The sequence below is a fragment of the Grammomys surdaster genome, unplaced genomic scaffold (genome assembly GCF_004785775.1).
Source record: "Grammomys surdaster isolate TR1022 unplaced genomic scaffold, NIH_TR_1.0 259, whole genome shotgun sequence".
NCBI lineage: Eukaryota > Metazoa > Chordata > Mammalia > Rodentia > Muridae > Grammomys > Grammomys surdaster.
In genome coordinates, this window is record NW_021604700.1 from 946,571 (window position 1) to 969,199 (window position 22,629).

The window sequence follows — 22,629 nt, forward strand, 5'->3', positions numbered from 1 at the left end:
ATTAGAATGGCGTTCTCTCCAAATATGACCTGAAACTCTCTAGTGATCATTAGCATCATCTTGAAATAAGTATTATTTCCAGAAAATCATTTTCAAACTTATATAAAAGAGTGTATTGCTTGATTAAAGAGGTGTCTCTTAGGGCTGGGACCCCATTTCACTTGGGTCATTGCAAACCTGTCCCCTTTTATAATATACTTTGTAGCCTAGTCCCTTAACCTGCAGTAACCATGCACAAAGACCTCTCTCCTAGCAGCCTCCCCCCTTCAGGCCCTATCTGCATCAAGCTACATATTTCTTCCATCTCTAAGCAACAATATAGATTTCCTTGTCCTTGGGAAGAATTACATTAGCTAGTTTCTATTTAAGTGTATTCTCAACATAAGAAGAAACAAAAATGTCCAATGAGCCTAAAATGGTTTTAAGTGTGTGTGCAGTTAGATACACTGTCCATCAAGTGAACATTTCAGAAAAAAAATCTTATACCTATGCATTAAATTGAATTTATCAAGTGGATTATGAGGAAGGACAGGTACTTTTGGGAAAATGAATATCAGACTTTATAACCTAGCAACCAAAATAGGCAACCACCCAACCACGAAACCGACATTCTTCGAGGCCAGAATGCTCATCTTTTGAACCCCATAAAACTAAGCCACAAATATAATTTGGACACTTATCTCCCTCGAGTGGCCTGCAGTGAATCTGGATTCCTGCTTTGCTCCTTACAAAGTTATCTTGTCACATTTGCAAATGTGTGTCCTTATTTTCAATTATTTGGATAAGAAGCCAAGAACTTGGAAAGAACTGATCCTGACTTTGACCACAACCACCACAACCAGTAACTCAGGGGATGAAACTTAGGGTGTTATTTACGTATATTGGACCAACTGAGCTGTATATCCGGTCCAAAACACAAAGAATGAAAAATGTGAATCATCTGGTCAGTGAATGCTTAAATTGTGACCTTTTGACATTATAAGTTACTTTCAAAGTACCAAAAGGAAAAATGATCATACTTATTTAAGCTTTGGCCATGTTTCCTACTCTTTCAAATATTCACTCAAAGATACACTTTAGGTTAACTTTTTAAGATTATGTTTCTTCCACATCACAACTTTGAATTTACTAGTAAATGGTATATTTAATTGAAACTAATGAGTAATTTGTTTTTATCAATCTGCAGTGTAGCAGACATATACATACCTGTCCTATCAAAAGACCAGAGACAAAAGGTTTTCCCTGGAGGCTAATACTTGAAAGATACTGACCAACAGTCTCTTCTACAATGTAGGTTCTTCCCATTATTGACAGCCAATTAAACAGCCTAAATTACAAGAAATAAAAGTTAGCATTCTGGGGAGGAAATTTGTGATGTTATACCATTGGTGGACAGGCAATAGAACCAAAAAGTGGCCCAATCCCAAAACTGTTCTACGTCTTGCAGTGATCATTTACTAAATAGGGCATTCTTTTTTTGTACAACTGAAATGTAGCTTCGGAATTCTTAGTACAGTGCTGTAAGAAACAACTCCCTGGGGGCCGGAGGGATGGCTTAATGGTTAGGAATGCTTGCTGCCTTCCACAGAGCTTGAGTTCAGTTCTCAGCATCCAAGTCCAGTGGTGCACAAATGCCTTCAGCTGCAGCTCCAGCAACTCTGACCCCCCACTCCTCATGTCTGCACACATGTAGCATACTCACACAGATATACCTACCAAATGATAATAAACCCAAAAATCCTTTCGGAAAAGAAAGGAAGGAAGGGATAAGAGTCCCAGCCAGATATGGTGCTGCAAGCCTGGAACTCCAGCACCCCAGATGCTGAAGCAGACTTAATGCCTTGAGCTGGAGTTCAGCCAAAGCTATATATTGATTCTGGGACAATCTGATCTAAATAGTGAAACCCTACCTCAAAAGACACAGAAAGAAAACAAACCAACAATAACAAATATCATAATTACCAATTAGCCATGAGAAAGCAAAGTTATTTCTCACTCTTGGGATAAGGAAATAATGAAACCATTAATCACCACATCTAATTTCTTATTTTAGATCTGCCCCTTAGCTGCATCCTCTTCAATAATTTATTGAACTTCGATGTTCTCATTTCTAAAATACAAGAGCTGAATTTCTAATTAGTTCGTTAAGAGGTAGAGAGACTCAAGTTTGTTTACCCAATGTCTACTGTAAAATTACTATTTTCTACAAATTGTGTGAGGTGGGAAGACACAAATGTGAGTAGTATGGCCGCTGCTATGAGACAATTCATGATAACAGCCACTTAGGTAGACGGTAATACAATGACAATTATCTATATTGCTTCTGTTCTATATGGGACATTTTTTTAAAGTACTTCACAGCTACTGATATTTAACACAAATTCCTGCAAAGTAAGCACTATTCTTGCCATCTCTGTTTTATACATAAAGAAATCAAAAGAAAATGTTAAATAACTCCTCAAAATGACAAACTAGTGAGTGGGAAAGGTGGAATTTAAATTGCTCACGCTGGCAAGGAACACTAGGTCCTTCAATTAAATTGCTGCAAGGAACACCTCCTGTTCTCTTCTTCAGCTTGTGAACAGAAACTAATATAATATCCCTACTAACTTAATCCCTCCCACCCCCTTCGTTAAGTCAGAGCCTGACTACTAACACAGGCTGTCCTGGAATGATAACCCTCCCACCTCTTAATCCCAGTAGCTGAGATACCAGTAGCTGAGATCACAGGCATGTGCTATCCTTATTTCCAATCAAGTGTTAACAAATTCTTCCAGAAAAATAACCAGCCATGAAACAAAGTACATACTGATACTGCTGAATCGTGATCTGGAAACAAACATAGTTCTGTTACTGTAGCAAAACGACAAATGTCTCAATAAAACTGTCTTAAAATGTTTTCCTATTTAAAACGTCAACATCAGACATTTGTAAGCAATGTCCTCTTACTACATAAACAACAAAAGTCTTGATTTCTTTGTTTAAAATATTAACCAGACTACTTTAATTCGCAGCAAATCATTAAGTACTTCACACCCACAAAAGCATGTAGTAGGTACGAGGTTTGACGTAGGCTAATCTCCTCAGAACGCTTGAGTGTGCATCAGAGTGACTGTTCCATATGTTCCCTATATCCTTTCTTTTCTCCCCCCTGAAAAGGAAGCTGTTGGTGCCCGAGTGAGCACACAGTCCTTGGCTGACTCACTTGTTCTGAAAATGTACACATGTGGCAAAAAAAGTCCCTCGAACCTTCTGTCAGCAAGAGAACTCGGGTTAGGGTACAAGTAGCTACCTTCAAAGGCCAGGTGCCACTCAGGTCCCACTTCCACAGCCAATGATTTCATCAGAAAGCGACAGTAGACACTTCCTACTCCAAACCTGGGTCTCGGCACCAACGGGCGCAGACTGATGACGCTAGTCGTCCGCACCCATCTCCGCAGCTCTTCTATCACAGCGAGTGAGGCCTGCACCCCGCCCCTTTCGGGGCACCATTGAGATCGTGGCGGTAGCCCAGAGCCTGTCGAGACGCCCTGCCGTGATCCATGCCCTCTAGTGGCTCAGTTTCTAGAAGTGGCCACAGAGGAGTACTCATGACATCGCGGAGTTTTGACGGTAAGGTCGTCTTGCTCCTCGGGGAAGGACGAGGGTTGCTGAGTACTTATATAGCGCCACCGCGTGGACACTCCTCACAGCCATTGGAGGGGAGCCTCGGGCGGCGGGAAAGAAGGAAGTGGAACGGGAGGTGCGGGCTGAGCTAGCGGAAACGGGTGAAAAATACACTACGTTTCCCAAGAGCCTTTGGGTCTGGAAACCAGTGAAACCAAAAGAACTGGAGCAGAGGCTGCTGTGAACTCGCGTTCCCAGCGTGCATAGCTTCCGGCGGCTGCGTGCGCATAGAGGGCGCGGAGGCGCGGCCCTTCCTACGTCTAACGCGGGACTCTATTTCCCAGGGTCCCGCCGCGGGAGTCTTCGGCGGGCAGGCGCGCGGGAGGCTGCGAGTGAGGCAGCGGACGGAGCGGCTCAGGCGTTTGGGCTCCGTACTTCTCCTTGCTCCTTCGCTTCTCCTTCAGTCGCTGCTGCCACGACCCCGGCCGACATGGCGGCGGTGTTGCAGCAAGTGCTGGAGCGCCCGGAGCTGAACAAGCTACCTAAGTCTACCCAGAACAAACTTGAGAAGTTCCTGGCTGAACAGCAGTCCGAGATCGACTGCCTGAAGGGGCGGCACGAGAAATTTAAGGTGGAGAGTGGTAAGTGAGGAGCTCTTCGCGCTCTCCTTTGGAACTGTGGCTCGACCTTCCTCTCTGCACGCTTGCACTCTCCCCTGTGAGGTGTGCAGGTAGCATCTTCTCAGGCTCCATATGCAGTATAGGCCTTCTCTTTTCTCCTCGCTGTGTGATTTTTTTTAAAGGGGTGGGGGTGGGGTGGGGGGAGGGAACCTCCCAGGTCGAAATCCACCTTCGTTCATCTTGTTTTCCTTTTACTTAGCGTGGGCTTTATGTGGGAATTCCTAACACGGGCCCACCGACAGAAACTGTGGAGAATTTGGGCCAATTTGAACCAGATTTTTAGGACTGTGCAAACCTAATCTAATTCTGTTTGGTTGTACGTTAAATGACATTAATTCCCCCCTTATTTTCTACTTGCCTGGATTTATAAGCCTTTACCCATTTCACCTCTTCGATGCCTCGTTCGTGGTCTTGATAATAAAGTACATGGTCGCAAAGATGAATTTGTATACAAAAAGACAGCACTAGAAAAAGCAGTGAAGCCGGGCGGTGGTGGCGCACGCCTTTAATCCCAGCACTTGGGAGGCAGAGGCAGGCGGATTTCTGAGTTCGAGGCCAGCCTGGTCTACAGCGTGAGTTCCAGGACAGCCAGGGATACACAGAGAAACCCTGTCTCGAAAAACCAAAAAAAAAGAAAAGAAAAATCAGTGAAATTGGGCTATTTGAGTTGGATATATGGTGTTTCTCTCAGAGCGTTGAGACTTGATAGGAAATATATAATAAAAAGATATGCTTGTAAGTTCTTGGAGTTGCTTTTATATAAGAAAGTTATGGACTTAGTAGCTTGAATATCCTTGGAAGAAAGAAAATAGTGATTTATAAAACAGAATTTTTTGTTACATTTTTTAGTTTATCATTGAGGGAATGGAGTCTGTATTTTGATAAATTGGTTAGAAGTTTCCACCTGATTTACTCTTTTTCTTCAATAAAGTGTCGCTGTTAAGCAAAGTTGATGAGTAAAAATATCCAGTTATTTTGTGATTCTAAGAAATTTGTATAATACACTGTATTCTGTTTATTAATTTACACACAGTCAAAACTGAGTGATTTATGTGTCCCGATACTGGGATGAAGTAGATAAATGCAGTGGGAAGTCTGCAGGTTTATTTTTACAGAAATTTATGTAGGTATAATTTAAATTATTTTTACATTAAACCTTTTAAAGCAATGTACTTTTTGGTTTTTCGAGACAGGGTTTCTCTGTATAGCCCTGGCTGTCCTGGAACTTACTCTGTAGACCAGGCTGGCCTCAAACTCAGAAATCCGCCTGACTCTGCCTCCCAAGTTCTGGGATTAAAGGCGTGCGCCACCGCTGCCTGGCGCAATGTACTTTTAAAGTATTTTTTTATTTATTAAATAACTTATATTTAAAAGTTTATCAATTTCCTGAAGTCTGGAGTAAATACCAAGATATGACATTGCTGCCTGCCTACATGAAATTAATTTATGAATCTCCTTTTCGGCCATGTTGTCTTTTGTTATCTGCCAGTTGAGAATAATGAGACAGTCCTTTTCAATGTTTAAGCTGTTTATTGAGATTACATTTTCCAGTATTGGATCTTAAGTTTTGCAGTCAGTATTAGAAGTAAATAGTGGTATTAATATTGCTTTCAAGGGCATGTGTTCGTGATGTTATTCTTAGTGCTTGGACTTATCTTTTGTAGAACAACAATACTTTGAGATAGAGAAGAGGCTGTCCCAGAGTCAGGAGAGGCTTGTTAATGAAACCCGGGAGTGTCAGAACTTGAGGCTGGAGCTTGAGAAGCTGAGTAAGTATTTGATTATATCTTTATAACTGTTCTTGGATGCCCAGTTACACCTTTGTGAAAATCGCATAGGCAGGGAGCCTGCCCCTCCTGGAAACAGACTTTCCAGGTAGCAAAGCCCTAAACAAGGTCACAACAAGGTAAGAAACACCTAGCTCTCCTGCCTTCAGGCCCAGAGGTAGACTGATCACACTATGGACTCCAAAATTGTGTTATTTACTAGAAAAACCTGGTTTTAGTTGTAGTGTGGCTCAGCCATGGCATACACTTTTAATGTGAGTAGCTTTCTGTTTGAGTGAATATTGTAAACAGGCGAAGCAAGCAACCAGTTGACAGGAAGTAAACTTGGGATTATTAAGAAAAAAAGAGTAAGAGGAAGTTAGCATGTAGAAGGGAGGAACATTAGGTTTAAAGGAGGGTTTTTTGTTTGTTTGGTTTTGGGTTTTTTTTTTTTTTTGAGATATCATGAGAGGGGCGTTCATTCTGGGACTTTGGCAGGGTGCTTTCTCTGCCTCTCTGAGCTTGCAGACTTTTACCCCAGCATCCAGCTCCCGAGTCTCATTTGTTAATAGAAAACACAGACCACTTTTACATCTCACAAGTCATATAATTTCCTCATCCTAAATGTTTGGGGCCTTCTAAACACCTTCCTCAGCCCAAACCACAAAAGCATAGTGGTTTTAGTCTAATTTAATAGTGTCAACAGACCTTGGGCCCACACTTCCCACTCACTACTTCCTCACAGGAACCTTAAAAGAACACACTGCTCTCTCTGAGAGAGCCTAAGCTTTCCTTCACTGTCCTCTGAGTAAAGACATTCAGGCCATGCCTTCTCAGTGCCTTCTCTCTCCCTAAAACTAACACTCTGAGCATCTACTTGCACGATGGGAGAATGCTCAGGAGGTTCCTCAGGAGCCGCTGTAGTTTGTGTTCCTATCATTTGTTCTTCACTCAGTAAAGCCGTGGTAAGGACATTGGCTGTCACAGTCTGAAAACCTGGTTTCTAATTCTGCTGGTAATAAAAGTGTTCTTGCCACACGTGCCGTTCACAGATGGCTAGGCTTTTTTAAAAAGGATGAAAGTTGTCAGAAGCACATGTATTTACATAGCTTTACACATCAAAGATACTTCGATTGAAGCAGCTAAGAAGATTTAAATGGTGATTTGTTTTCATAATAAAAATTTAGAGCTGGGCGGTGGTGGCTCACGCCTTTAATCCCAGCACTTGGGAGGCAGAGGCAGGTGGGTTTCTGAGTTCGAGGCCAGCCTGGTCTACAGAGTGAGTTCCAGGACAGCCAGAGCTACACAGAGAGAAACCCTGTCTTGAAAAAACAAAAACAAAAAATTAAAACCTACTGATTTCATTATTTCTTGTAATAACTTTTATAACTACGAGTCCAGTATATTTCCTTTATGAAGCCTGACTCCTAAGAAAGCGTTTAGGTAAAGTCTGTGACCTTCATAGAAGAATGCCACCTTTTCTACTTTTCTTATGGCAGAAAAAAACTTAAGGGAAAGGCTTTTTTAAATATAGCTTAAATTTTTTTTTATTTGATTTGATTTCATCAAAAAGGAATACAAGAAGCTCATAATCAAGTGGTTAAATAAACTTCAACTTTTTTGTAGCTGTTTGGTTTATAACTCCTTCAGCTACTTTTGATGCACTAGCATTTAAAGAAAAATCTGTATATAACACACACACACACATCTGTGGTTCACAGCCTATACATTGCTTTTCTTTAACAAAGCATAATAAGGCTTGCCCAAAAATGTTGCTAAAGAACATTAGGAGAATGGCTCGGATTACTTCCTTTATGAGGTATAAGTGAAGATATGAGTGAATGTAGACAAAAAGGATTCCTTCTTATGGAGGACAGTTGTACTTGAAGTGTGTGTGTCTGTGTACACAATTACAGAAAATAGTAAGTAAAACAAAATAAAAAATCTAGAGTAACAGGTTGGTATTCCTTTACAGTGATAGAGTTTTTTTAATTCTGTTAAATTACCTGTGCATAGGAACTGGGGAGATGGCTCAAGTGATTTAAGAGCACTTACTGCTCTCCAGGACCCAAGTTCAGTTCCCAGCTCCTACATCAAGTAACTGACAAGCCCACAACCTTCTAAAATTCTAGCTCCTGGGCATCTAAAACTTTGTGATTCCCTTGGACAACTGTACACACATGGCTTCTACTTAACACAGGCACACATGTATGCACATAATAAATGAAAAGAAATCTTTTAAATTGCTTGTACATAATGTAGGATTTGCTTGTTTCCTCTTTGAAGCAAGGTCTAACTGGGTTAACCTGAGGGGCCCAAACTCACTCTGTAGACTAGGCTGTAGCTATCCTTGTAGCTACTCTGCCTTCCAAGTGCTGGGATTATAAATGTGAACTTCTATGTCTGGCTTTAGATGCGTTCATGGAAGAAATTTTCAGATGTATATTTTTCTTATATAACTGTATTCTAATGATTCAAGTAGAATACAGGAAGATAAACATAAGTATAAGAGCACAAACATTTTTTTGTATGTGAGAGGCATGATTCTTAGTGATAAAAAAACATGGAACTGTAGATGTTTATTATAATATATAATGAATGTATTTTTATTTTTTTCAGTTATTTTTTTATTAGATATTACATTTCAGATGTTCTCCCCTTATCCCATTTCCCTCCCTCCCACCCAGGAACCCCCTATCCTATCCCCTCTCCTCCTGCTTCTGTGAGGATGTGGCCCCACCTACCTCCCCACACTCCCATCTCCCCACCCTCGAATTCCCCCTCACACTAATAAATACATTTTATGTAGTTCAAATCACATTATGTTTATTGGTTCTGACCTGCTTGCTTTATTTTGTATAAATTTATCTAGAAAATAAAATTTTAAAATTGACATTGCTAATTTTACTCCAAATTGGGAATAAAATATTTACATGTGATTGTAGAATACTTAAAACTTTTAGTCTGGAATATATTAAGATAGGAATGCATTTGCACATTTGGAATATAGTCATACATCAGTATGGACTACACTTTTTCATTTTAAAATGTGTGTGTGTGATGGTGGTAGTTGGGTAAAAATACAAATTTTAGTTAACATATTTGTGTTCATTACATCCCTTTTGTCTAGATAACCAAGTAAAAGTGTTAACTGAGAAAAACAAAGAACTTGAAACTGCTCAAGACCGTAATCTAGGCATTCAGGTAAAAAGCTGTCTAGTAAATAAAGCTGATTGAAATTATGATACTTAAAAGTTTTCTGTTCTGCTTTTATGTATTCAACACTATTCAACTAGAAGGTAAAACGTTCTACTAGAAGTTGCCTACAAATATATAGAAATGTATACATACATACAGTTTTTCTCGGTTGGTTTTTTTTATGTGTTATCTATTGAATAGCCCAGCATTCGTGGTATTTTGATACACTTGGGAGCTGGGTCACTGGTGTCGTTGGTGACCAACAGTCATTGGTGACTGTTTCTTTAGGGCCGTGATAAGAATATCAGATTAAAATGTGATACTAAAGATTGCTACTATGTTCTTTTAATACAGGAGTGATACTCAGTCTTTCTTTAACCATATAGAACTATACTTTTAAAATTACATTTGATTTGAGATTTAAAACTCAAACAATTTTTTTTTGTTTTGTTTTGTTTTTTTTCGAGACAGGGTTTCTCTTTATAGCCCGGGCTGTCCTGGAACTCACACTGTAGACCAGGCTGGCCTCGAACTCTCAAACTCAGAAGTCCACCTGCCTCTGCCTCCCAAGTGCTGGGATTAAAGGCGTGCGCCACCACCGCCCAGCAAACAATTTGTTTTTTAAAACTATGCAAGAGAAACATGTTTTCAGATTCTGTATAGGAGCATAATATACTCAAAATGTTTTGGCAAATTAATTTGCAAGGAATATACAGTGCTTTAAGCCCTTTAAATTTTTTAATTTGTTGTTGTTTGGGTTTTGTTTTGTTTGCCTTGGTATTAAAAGAAAATGTTAATTTTCAGAAAACTTAAAATATGTATTTATATGTGGAAGAATAACAACATGTTCTTGGGTGAGGTGGGTTTCCAAATTAATATAGGCTTTAATGCAAGGTCCTGATACACATTCTAAGTTTGATGAAACAGCAACAGAGTGAAGTCTATAGCCCAGAAGAACAGTGGACACACAAATAGAATTTAACAAAACAAAACTGATAAGAGCTAGAAAATGATATGTTTAAACTGTCTTGTAGGCCAGCTTTCTGTTAGACACTGTAATAAAACACCACATAGAACACACTTATTTAACTATATAAACATAGAGGTTTATTTTCGTTGACAATTTTATAGGTTTCTATCCAAGATCAGATTGCTGTATTGTTTTGGGCCAATGACAAACCACACATTGCCCCGTCCAGCAGAGTGGTGAACTGGGACCAGGGGACCACCTGAAAAAGAGAATGAGGGACAAGGGTACCTGGAGAATGGCAGCAAGTCAAGAAGTCTGACCAAGATGTCAAATTTTTATTGTTCCCACACCAGGTTATATACACATAGAAGCAGGATATGGGGAGGGGGATGACGTAGGGTCTCTTTGTTTCTGGGGAGCGCAGGTGTTCTCAGGGGGAGTACAGATGCTCTCAAGAACAGGATATTGGCTGGGTGAAAAGTTGGAAGAAGAAGCAGAGCAGAACAGGTACCTAGGTACCTGTCCAGAGATCTATTGATCATTTGTTCTTACCTAAGCTAGTACTTTCCCACCAAAGACTACCTGTCCATAAGATCTATGATTATTTGTTCTTAACTGAATTAGTGCTTTCCCACAGAGGCCAAGACTTTGTGTCAGTAGGCACATATGGCTGACTAGGCCGGTAATGTTTAAGCGAGGTCACTCCCAACAACACATCATGGTAGGGAGAACTTGGTAGAGGAAACTTCACCTCAGAATAGAATGCAAAGAACAGGTAGCAGAGGGTCTGGTGTCCCACTTTTTCCTTCAAAGGCACACCCTCAGTGACCTAAAAAACCTTATGATGTTAACATCACTTAACAATAATGCCATAAACCAGAACCCAAACTACAATCCTTAGATGGCCATTTGTGAAATAGCGGCTTTCTATTAAAAGTAGGTAAGCAATCCCATTTGTGAAAACATTTTTAGGTTTATTTAGAAGTAATTTTAAAGAAGGTAGAGACTTGTAAATAACTATAAGATATTGCTGAAATAAAGAGAGGAAGACACAGATGAAACATGACCCTTCATAGTGTGGAAGAGCAGTGACTCCTGCCCAAAGCTGGCCTGGCACTCCTAATCCAGAATCCTCCGGTCAGAGCCTCCTAGGTTCTTAGTATTACAGGCTTGAGCCACACACAGTTCTTAACCAGATTCTAGTAGCATTCTTAACTGAAGAGGAAGGAATAATTCTAAAGTTTGCATAGAACCAAACAATAACCCTGAATAGGCAAAGCAGTGCTGAGAAATAGCAACAAAGTTGAATGTATGCAATTTCTTGATTTCAGATTTATAATAGTATAATAACCCAATAATTTGGTCTTAGGTTGACATAAAAGAGGAGCACAGACCAACAGAGTTAGGGCTGAGAAATAATAAGTATATACTCCCTGTTAATGTTTGACAAGGACTCTAGAGAACAAAATATGGAAATTGTTGTTCTAATGAATAATAGTGTTACTTAGAAACACAAAATACAACAATGAATATGGAGTACCATCAACAGAAAATTGGTTTAGTGGTGATGGGTTTGGTTTTGTTTTTTAATCTATTATTTCTTTTTCTTGGGACTATAAAACTGGAAGACAGCAGGGGCAAAACTGTCAGCCTTTGAATTTGGCAATAGTCTTTTTGGAAATCACACCAAATGTTTAAGCCATAAGAACAAAAATAATTACGACCATAGCAAACAGAAGACCTTGTGTGCTACAAAGGAAATAAAACATTACAGTAGCTACCAGGAATAAGGTCCAGGGAAATATCTATAAGCCACTTATCTGATAAGGGCCTAATATTCAAGTTGTATAAAGAAATAATAGTAGAAATAAGTAATTTTCTTTGAAAATGGACAAAAGACTTGACTTATTTTCAAAGAAGACAAAAATGATCAGGTATATGAAAGAGATCTCATTTGTTAATTATAAAAGAAATAAAATATGTGAACACACAGTTTGGTAATATAATACATGGTTATTATCAAAGATACGTTGGCAGGAATACAGAGAAAAGAGAATAATTCTTACTTATTGCTGATTGTACATTGCTGATTTATGTGTAGCTTGATACAACCAATGTGAAAAACAGTATAGAGGTTCATGAACTAAATATAGAACTATCCTGTAACCTAGCAGTCCTTCTCCTGGGTATAATATTCAGAGGAATCTCTACATTGTAAAGGTAGGCTTACTCATCTACGTTTTTTGCTGCATGGATCAAAGTAGCCAAAAGTTTGGAAACAACTTTTCCTGTAGTTAGTCACAGACAAATGGATAAAGAAAATCTGCTGTGCGCTTTGTTTGGTCTTTAAAAAAAAAAAATTTATTTGCAAATATAGAGAAATGTTATACATGTGACTAAGCCATACACTGAGAAATGATGTGGCTTATCTAGAGTCATCAAAGAAATTAGTCAGATATATGGAGACAGATAAAGCTGATTAGCAGGTTGAAGGAACAAATATGTAGAATGAAAAAGTCTCACAGTTGAATGTATATGAGGGTTCTAGTTAATGAAATTGTATTGTGTTATTACTTGATGAAATAGATTTTTTAGATAATCTGATAAAATAAATGAGATTCATTCACTTAACTATAACGATCATTTGGTATGGTTTTATCTATATGTGTTATACACTTTATATATAAACAGTTTTATTTAAAAGAGGTTTTTAAGTATGAAAGCATTTTAAGGACTTAGAGTAGGGCTGTGGAGATGGCTCGCACTTAAATCATATGCATCAGGCTTGAGAACCAGAGTTTGAATCCCTAAAACCCACAAGTGCTTGGTGGTTATGGTTGCCATTTTGTAATTTCAGCGCAGGAAGGACTAAGTGATTCCCTGAACTAGACTATAAAGGCAACATGGACTTGCTGTCTTGGTGAACTCTAAGTTCAGTTGAAACATTACCACAATGAATAGAAACCAATCAAGAATTAGCAACAGGGCCTTTGTTCCCTGAGCCATGGCTCTGGCCCTTGTTTGGATTTGAGGGTGGTCTTAATCTTTTTGAGTTAGGGTCTCTTTCTAAGTAAATAAAGCTTTTTAAAAAACATTAGAGATAGAGGCAAAGGAAATATGTATAAATGATTATTAGTAGGTACATAAATGTTTCTCTGCTTGTATCAGAAAACTTTAAATTTTGCATTTGAAGTTTAATTCTCTACATAAAAATATGCATATAAGCCATTAAGTCTGTTTATAATATATAACTTCTTTCAAGTAGTAAGGAAATTGTTACAAGAAAAATACATGCAAAGGAAGTATGTTGCATAAGTAATGAATGAGAGCACAAAATGTTTGTAGTAATAAGAAAATGCAGGTTAAAGCAATAGTAAGATAATTATGTTTCACATCCATGTGTTGGCATGTTCCCCCAGCCCATTCTAAATGTTAATACTCAGAAATAGAGGTGTTATGATTAGGAGTACTTTTTTAATTTGTTGATAAACAAGTTAAAGCATTTTTAAGTTACTGCTAATGTTAGTTGAATTGATAGTTCAAATACCTGCATTGTTTAACTTATGATCTTGAACTTGTTGTTTCTTGATATGGCAGAGTCAGTTTACAAGAACAAAGGAAGAGTTAGAAGCTGAAAAAAGAGATTTAATCAGAACCAATGAGAGGTTATCTCAGGAAGTTGAATATTTAACAGGTATGAAAACGTATTTGTGCCTTTAACTGCATTCTTTGTTATTGTTGGTGCTAAGAGTTGCTTCTGATGTTACAGTTCTTTTTTTCTGTTTCTTCAGTGTGGAAGTTCAGTCTCTAGCCATTATCAAGACATTGGCCAGGCATCATGTCACTTGCTTTTAAATCCCAGTACTCAGGATTCAGTGGCAGGCAGACTTGAGTTCAAAGCCAGCCTGTTCTACATAGTTTTAGGACAGCCAGGGCTATATAGAGAAACCCTGTCTTGAAAATAAATAAAAGAATAAATCAAACTAGAGAATGAGCCCCTTACCTAACTGTACACTGTAAAAAACACCCTCCCTCAGCAACCATTAACTGCCAGTACCTCAGGGAAGGGTGGCCTTCATGGACCCCAAACCCTTCCATGATGAGATTGGCAGACCCAGTCTCTTGCAAGTGTGGCCCAAGTAGCACATGTTCATGTTGCAGTGAGTTCAGGAGTGGGAGCAACTATAGTTAAACTCAGTGGACCATGAAAAGAAGCCATAAGAAGTTTGGCAGAGGTCAGAGTATAGACATAGACTCGATATGAAGAGGGCTATTAGCAGAAAAAGAAAGGAGATACAGGGGGAACACTGGACAAAAATTACTAAAGTTCATTAGACAGGTATAAGATAGTCTTAAGAATTTTTTTAAACAGAAAAAAAATACTGAATTTAGGAGACGAGTATAAGATGTATCACCATACCATGTTTGGCATATTTGTCAAAAATGAGCTTTAAACAGTTAGTGATACTTGCCTTTGAGCTTTTTTAAAAATTTAATCTCTGTAAATAGGAAAAACATTCACATGTTTATGTGTGTGGTAATACTCAGCTTGGAACTTGATTTTTAGAAGAAAGTGACTTTTGAGTGTTTGCTGATTGTGTTGATTAGGTAGCTGGTGGTAATTAAGGTTAAATGAATTAGTTTCATAATAACATGGTTATTGAAGAACAGAAAAATATTAAATGTGTACATTTTTAATAGAGAATTTTTATATGTCTCATTACCTTTTAACTTAAATGGTTTTGATAGAATAAAAAGGTTTTTAATAGAAATATAGTTTGTAATTATGACAGAAACAAGCTAAACGGGGGAGTTGAAAAGCACTTTGTGTTAAAGGTTTATATTTCTAATATATTTTGTTACTTAGTTTCTGCGAGTGTTAGCTAGTCATTATTTTCAAATGCTCACTCTCTTCCACCTTTCTAGAGGATGTTAAACGTCTAAATGAGAAACTTAAAGAAAGCAATACGACAAAGGGTGAACTTCAGTTAAAGCTGGATGAACTTCAAGCTTCTGATGTTGCTGTGAAGGCAAGTAATATTGATCCCCAATAAATGAAGAAGACTCAAATGCCTAAGCATCTATTTGTTACTGTGTTTGTGTTATCTTACTTAATAGTCTAATTTCTACTCTGAAATAAAGATCCTGTGTCCCTGAGCTACATTTATTTAATTAAGATAGTTAAATACGACTTTAAAATTTTCTTTTAGTATCGAGAAAAACGATTAGAACAAGAAAAGGAGTTGCTACACAATCAGAATTCATGGCTGAACACAGAGTTGAAAACCAAAACTGATGAGCTGTTGGCTCTAGGAAGAGAAAAAGGAAATGAAATTCTGGAACTTAAGTGTAATCTTGAAAACAAAAAAGAAGAGGTAAGTAGTAAAATTACCTTGCTTATGTTAGAGGCGGCCTTTGTACATCAGTAAGTGACAGTTACCTCCTCAGTTATAAAACTTGTATTGCATTGTGACAGCAGAGCTCAACTTTGACCTAGGGGAATGTTTAGAGGATTTTATAATGACATTTTATACCACCCACTTGAATAATGAACCTTTCTTTCCAAAGATACACTTAAGAAGTAGCCCCTTTTTTGTGAATTATGTTCAAACACATTCCATCAGTTGATTTTTCTCTATTTTGACTTACAGTACACTGTTAATTTGCATTGTATGACAATGGAAATTTAAAGTACAAAGATAGCATCAGGCTAATGAACTCTGTTTATTTTATTTATTGATTGATTGATTTTTTGGTCAGTCTTATCAATTTAGAGAGACAATAAACCCAGAGCCTTTGCTCTTCTCTTGTTACTATAGTGGTGTAAGTTCAGTCGAATTGTCTGTTTTCTTCTTGTTATTCTTACGGAAGTGAGACATTTGGTGCACCGAATGTTTGCATGCAACCATTAAGAGAATGCAATACATGGTTACCATGGTAATTCCAACAGACTAAAATATGTTTCATGTCAAGGCCATTTAAAGTCAAATAAAGAAATAAGCATCAAGTAAAGGTTGACCTGTAAGAAGAGTCTCCATGTTTTAACTCATTCGTTGATTTCTTACACTAGGCCTTGTAGTTTCTATAGTACCACCTATATTTACCCTGGGGTATCAGGAGCTGCTGTTAAACACACTTCTCACTGTGTAGATCAGAGTCTGCAGTAATCATCTTACCTAAAACAACTTTTGACTAGGAGTCTGAAAAATGTTTTTGGATCAGGACTAATCTTTTCAGTAGAGTCAATTACAATAGTTAATGTTCAACAGATTTCTGATTGTAACCTAATTTATAATTGTGGCCAGGAAAGTATTCCACAGAGAAACCATTTAGAAGCATGTTCACATGCTGGAAAACTAAAATAATGTCAAATTTGTGACTGGGACAACAGTAGTACCAGTAAAATTTCCCAACAACATTAGCCTTATTTTCCAATCATTGAGATATTGAGTTGTCTGGATAGGGTTGATTATTGTTAATTCCTTCTTACATAAAGATACATCCTACAGGCCCAAACCAGATAATTCCCTGTGGAGTCCTTATTCTCTACCGGATGACTAATATGGAAGGCTTTTAGTATCAATCCTGTTCTCTAATATTAAGTGACTGTGTGGCTTTATGCTAATGACAGTAGAATTAAAATTAAAAGTTTATCTGTTTATGGTTAAAATTATCTTTCACTTGAGTTTTCTTCAGTTTTGGACATAATTTAACTGAACTGTTGTCTATAGTTTTGGCTAGTTGGAAATTTTAACAAGTAATTTGAGTGATCTAAAAGCCTAAAACCTGAATAAATACCTAAAGCCTGTCTAAAGGTTCAAGAATGTAATTTGAACGAATGGGTAATCGTTTGGAATATCTGTTTGTCATGTGGTAAACTAGAGTATCTCTCAGACCACCCAAGGATTTGTATTTGACATAGCAGAATATCCAGTGTTCACCTAAGCTGGCTGAAGATGTCAGTTATAAAATCTTGTTATGCATGAACAGAGATAAGGCCTATGGAAAAGAGGAAGAACAAAGGTTTTGTGGTAGAGAATTCTCGTTGCATCGTCTCCGGGGCCCAAAATGTTACTTACTTCTGAGGAGGATTACTCCTGGTGAGGTTTACTTTGAGGATACGTAGTGGGCAAACACTTCCAGATGTCTGGAACAGCTCTCTTAAGAGAAGCCCTGGAATTTTTCCACATTGTAAGTGGTAAGGAACTTGGTATGGACCTCCCAACAAGGTTCAGGAGTCTTCTCTGAGATGATTTTCAAAAGACTGTGTCCAGGTCATATACTGTGAAAGGACTGGCTGCCATCATGAGGTGATGGATTGTGTTTGCCTTCTTTCACCAAATATAGTAGTCTGATCTTAATATTATCTGAAACTTATACTTTTATGAGAATCTTTTCAGTGGATTTCCTCAAAAGTAAACCGTTTTGAGTTATATCCACTGTCTGAAGTAGAGGTGGTCTTTCTCCTGCTGCTGGGGACCAAGCCCTCTCACTGGCATTGCCTGTTTGAAGCTAGAACACTGTCCTCCAGTGGTAAAGGGCACAGTGATGAAGCCGAGTGCTTTTTCTGGCCCCTCTCTGCTCAGGCATCATTGTAGGTAGACTTTGGATTCCACTAGACTTTTAAGTGGGCAGCAGGAACATTGTGGAGGCTGGATTGTATGCTAAAGGAATTTTACCAAATTACATGCTGGTGACAGGAATAAGGTCTTATAACTACATTTTCTTAGTCATGCTTATCTATATAGTATAAATTTCCTTTTTTGGGGGGGGAAGATATATTTTACTTTTGACAGTATAAACTTCATATCAAATGATCTCAGTTGTTTTGTCTCTTTCCCCATTTGTTTATAGGTTTTAAGACTGGAAGAACAGATGAATGGCTTGAAAACATCAAACGAACATCTTCAGAAACATGTAGAGGATTTGTTGACAAAATTAAAAGAGGTATATGATGACCACTTAAAAATATTTTTGTTGTTCTGATTTTGTTGTGGTGGTGTTGGTGTTTTGGTTTAGTCTGATCTCCCTGGGCTGGTCTTAAGGCTTGTAGTGTAACCGAGGATAGCTTTGAACTCTTAAACCTCCTGTTTCCACCTCCAGAGTTCTTAGATTAGAGGTGTGCTCCCATCATGATCACTGGTTTTTATACAATGCTGGGGTCAGCACACTAGTCAAGATTCTACCAACGGAGCTATGTGCCAATCCCTAAAATAAATTTCATTTACAAAATTATGAAAGCACGTATATTTGTGTTATTTAGCAAAATATTGTCAAATATTTTTGTTCTTTGTTATTTTTAGATAATACCTTACTATGTTTTCCAGAATGAACTGACCCCACTTCTATAGCCCTCAAGGTGCCTTCAAATTCATAGTCCTTCTCAGCTCATTAATGATAGGATTGTAAGCCTGTACTACCATACCTGTCCAAGACCATGTTCTCATCTTTCTCCAACACCTATAAAACAACCAGAATGGCTCCAAATGTTTTCTATGCTGATAGAATCATAAATAGCAGTTACATGCTTTAGACTAAGTACTAGGTACAAAACCAATGTGAGTTCATTTTAATTTTATTATTTTGCTTGAAAAGTACTATTTGATTCTCAAAGTAATTTACTATCAGAAATCAGTTTCATTTGTAGTCTTTACAATATGAACTTTCTGTCTTGGTGTTTCATAAATATCTTAAATATTCAAGCTGTACTTGCTAGTATACACATATAAAATTGAGCTTTTACTTTGTTTTTAGGCCAAAGAACAGCAGGCCAGCATGGAAGAGAAATTCCACAATGAATTAAATGCTCACATAAAGCTGTCTAATCTATACAAGGTAAATCCTCCAGTACACACGTTAGTATCCTGGTGTTGGATTCTTGACTGGTGTTGACTTTATGATTCCCTTTCAGAGCGCTGCTGATGACTCAGAGGCAAAGAGTAATGAACTAACTCGGGCAGTGGATGAGCTGCACAAACTGCTCAAAGAAGCTGGAGAAGGTAAAACTTAGAGCGTGATAAATGTGGTTTTGTTGTACATTTCTTCAAATTTGTTTCACTGATTTCATTTAAAATAAGGATTGGCTTTAACCAGGACATTTCATGTAGAAGAAATAGCCTAGGCTAAGAGGATTGGAATTATATTTTAAAGCAAGTAGTATATTTAAAAATATAGATGCTAAGGTGGTGGTTTGTTTTCCTCCTTCCTCTTAGACATCTCTTACACTGTCAGTCTGAGTGTGTGAGCATGTTTAGTCAGTCATCCCATAGTGGATATGCCGTGTTAAGTAGAAATCCATATGTAATCTTAGAGATACTGAACTACATCATGACAAACCTCATGTATTCCAAGTGATTGTTCATTCAAATTACATACCTGGACCTTCATAAGCTTAGGCTTTTAGGTAGGTTGTAGGCTCCTTAGATTCAGCAGTGATTACTTGTTGAAATTTCAAACTAGAAAACCTACAGTTTTGCAGTTAAATTGTGCCAAAAACTGAAGAAAACTCAAGGAAAATATCATTTTAAGCATATGTAAATAAACTTATATCTCAAGAATTGGTACCAGGACCCATCAAGAATATTTAAAGATCCTCAGTTCTCTTATTTAAAGTGGTGTAGGACTTGCCTGTAACCTGCACACATCTGCCAGTCTTTCATAACTCAGCTTTAGGTTATTCACAGTACTGAATGCAGTGTAAGTAGTGCCTGCTTTGTTGTTTTGGTGATAATGAGAAAATGGTCTGCATTTTTAGTACACATACACCTTTTTTTTTTTTTCCCTGATTATTTTCAAGCCACAACTGAATCTAAGAGATGGAGTCAGGGAAATGGAAGGCCAACAGTGCTTATGATCTGTATCGTTGTGTTTATCTTTTCTATTCGTTTCTTCTGTTTTAAACGAAAGGTCAAAATTGATTCCAAAGATGTACATAGTGCTCCTTCTCTGCTATTCATGCTCTCTTGGGGTTTTGTTGGTGAGAAATACTGAAGAGACTCAGCCCGACTCCTCAGACTGAACCACTGAGAGGCTGACAAGTAGAGCCAGGTTTTGAATGGATAATCATCAAACGTAGCCTCTAGAATTTAATGCTGTCTCCAGAAGAAAGATTTTTACTGTGTTTTATTTAATAAACTATAATATTTTAATGATGGTTTTCAATATCCTGTCTTTTAAAATGTTTAGCCAACAAAACAATACAAGATCATCTTCTACAAGTGGAAGAATCTAAAGATCAAATGGAAAAAGAAATGCTTGAAAAAATAGGAAAATTGGAAAAGGAATTAGAGAATGCAAATGACCTGCTTTCCGCTACAAAACGTAAAGGTGTGACTACGACACTTGTTAATTTCTTGGGTGAACATATTTATGTGGTAGCTTAAAATAACAGCATTTCTGTTTTATGCTGCAATATAGAAAACTTAATTATTTGAAAAATAGTACACTGTAAGTCTTTACAGTGTCATCAGATATAAATACCATTTGATCACAATATTGTTAATTCCTAGAATACTTATTTATAATTGTGTGGTCACCATATTTGTGTTATTTGAAATATAATAAGTAAAAAATAAAATTAATGTCACTATTCCTTCACGTAAATATCCATTAGTGGCTTGCAATTTTGCAAAAAGGCAAAAGAAAAAAATTGTGTTTGTACAGGAGCTATACTGTCTGAAGAAGAGCTTGCAGCCATGTCTCCCACCGCAGCAGCCGTAGCTAAAATTGTAAAGCCTGGCATGAAGTTAACTGAGGTAAGAATGATACTAGATCATGTTTCATTATTGCAGAAGTGCTCAGGGATATCTGAAACTTATCTCCCCTCCCCCAATTTATCTAATTACCTGATAATTAGCAGGTGATTTTTTTAAAGAGGTTTTCTTTGGCCAGAGAGGCACTACCATGAGTAAAACACTTGAGCTGGCATTCTCACAGACTTATTTCTGTCCTCAAAACCTGTGTTGAGAGAAGCAGCTCGCAGACATTGTCATCTGACCTCCACATACACACTGGGGCACGCACCTGCACTCATAGATACATCTTTCACACACATAAAATAATAAATATTTTAAAAATAAAGGAGGGGGTGCTGGGCTGAAGAGGCACCTCAGTGGTTAAAAGTACCTGCTGTTCTTGAGAGGTCCCAAGTGCAATTCCCAGTACCCATGTCCAGCAGTTCACAATACCTTTCCTCAGCTCGAGGGCATCTGTCACTTTCTGGCATCCTTAATGTATCTTCTCTCAAATGAATGTAGTCCTGCCCCCCCCCACACACACACAGACACATACACACAGACACATACACATAATCAAATACGTCTAAATAAAAAACGAACTCTTTAACTGTTTAGTTTGTAGTTATATGTGGCAAATAGCAAATACTTCCTTTTATGTAAGTGGTAAGAGATGTTCATTATGAGCCCCCATAGGCTAGATACTCCTGTAGTTACATTTCAACTTAGTGAAATGACCACCTTTTCTGTTTCCAGCTATATAATGCTTATGTGGAGACTCAGGATCAGTTACTTTTGGAAAAACTAGAAAATAAAAGGATTAATAAGTATCTGGATGAGATAGTAAAAGAAGTGGAAGCCAAAGCACCGATTTTGAAACGCCAGCGTGAAGAGTATGAGCGTGCGCAGAAAGCTGTGGCCAGTCTGTCTGCAAAGCTTGAGCAAGCTATGAAGGTTGGTTCCATTTCTGAAATTGAGCTGTAGGCACAGCTACTAATGAAACATCTGTACTGGGTGCTTTTTTCATAAGTCTTTGCACTAGAAAAGCTTGAGCCTTTACACTCCCACCATGGCAAGCTTTTTCTTAGACTGAGCTAAATTGTGAGAGGCTTTTACATATGTTCAGATGATTGAGAGGGAAACCTCCTTGACAACTCTTCAAATGTTCTAATAGTGCATTGGGACATTGGCTAATTTAGCATAACCGTTTTTTTCCTCAAAAGGTTTTGATGAGCCCGTCTAGAAATAATCATTGTTTGATATTAGGTCACAGATTTTTATATCAGTTCAAAATTTAGCCTGCCTTAGTATGCATTATTTTATAACAGCTCCTTTGCCGTGTTAAAAGTTGCAAGTTCATGAATACCCTTTTGCTGTTGGAGGCTATGTTTTACTTAATGATAGAAGAGAGTTTATACTCTCTAATTTACTACGAGTATAGCGTTTTACAGAGAACTCTTGAAGATTTAAGAGAACTTTATTGAGGAAATGTAGATAAATAAATTTATATCTTCTATTCTTAACTGATTATTTTTCTCTTGGAGAATGTGAGTAACTTGTATCCTTAATTCGGAATTAAATCTTGTGTTATAATTTAGAAGCCACTGACATTCCAAAATAGCTAGTACAGAAGAGTTTTGCATCAGAGTAACTTTACTCACTTTGCCATAAGGAAC

At 37.7% G+C, this 22,629-nt stretch overlaps 2 protein-coding genes across 4 annotated transcripts in view; one reads left to right on the forward strand and one right to left on the reverse strand.

Annotated features, from left to right (window-relative positions):
• Window positions 1–3,421, reverse strand: part of Odr4 (odr-4 GPCR localization factor homolog) — a 30,982-nt gene extending 27,561 nt beyond the window's left edge. The window contains exons 1-2 of one of the 3 annotated variants that reach the window (XM_028775730.1): window positions 3,293–3,421; window positions 1,207–1,327 (exon numbers count right to left, since the gene is read on the reverse strand). In XM_028775730.1, coding sequence (XP_028631563.1) covers window positions 1,207–1,305 — 99 coding nt within the window. In that variant the 5' untranslated portion in view covers window positions 1,306–1,327; window positions 3,293–3,421. Of the gene's footprint in view, window positions 1–1,206; window positions 1,328–3,205 lie in introns of those variants that run through there. The other 2 variants (XM_028775731.1, XM_028775732.1) reach the window with 2 other exon arrangements.
• A 15-nt stretch (window positions 3,422–3,436) lies between these two features.
• The window catches only part of Tpr (translocated promoter region, nuclear basket protein), a 54,984-nt gene continuing 35,791 nt past the window's right edge, over window positions 3,437–22,629 (forward strand). The window contains exons 1-13 of the mRNA XM_028775728.1: window positions 3,437–3,612; window positions 3,951–4,247; window positions 5,951–6,055; window positions 9,183–9,256; window positions 13,818–13,914; window positions 15,147–15,250; window positions 15,431–15,595; window positions 18,075–18,167; window positions 18,975–19,055; window positions 19,132–19,219; window positions 20,406–20,546; window positions 20,883–20,974; window positions 21,710–21,907. Coding sequence (XP_028631561.1) covers window positions 3,543–3,612; window positions 3,951–4,247; window positions 5,951–6,055; window positions 9,183–9,256; window positions 13,818–13,914; window positions 15,147–15,250; window positions 15,431–15,595; window positions 18,075–18,167; window positions 18,975–19,055; window positions 19,132–19,219; window positions 20,406–20,546; window positions 20,883–20,974; window positions 21,710–21,907 — 1,605 coding nt within the window. The 5' untranslated portion in view covers window positions 3,437–3,542. The remainder of the gene's footprint in view (window positions 3,613–3,950; window positions 4,248–5,950; window positions 6,056–9,182; window positions 9,257–13,817; window positions 13,915–15,146; window positions 15,251–15,430; window positions 15,596–18,074; window positions 18,168–18,974; window positions 19,056–19,131; window positions 19,220–20,405; window positions 20,547–20,882; window positions 20,975–21,709; window positions 21,908–22,629) is intronic.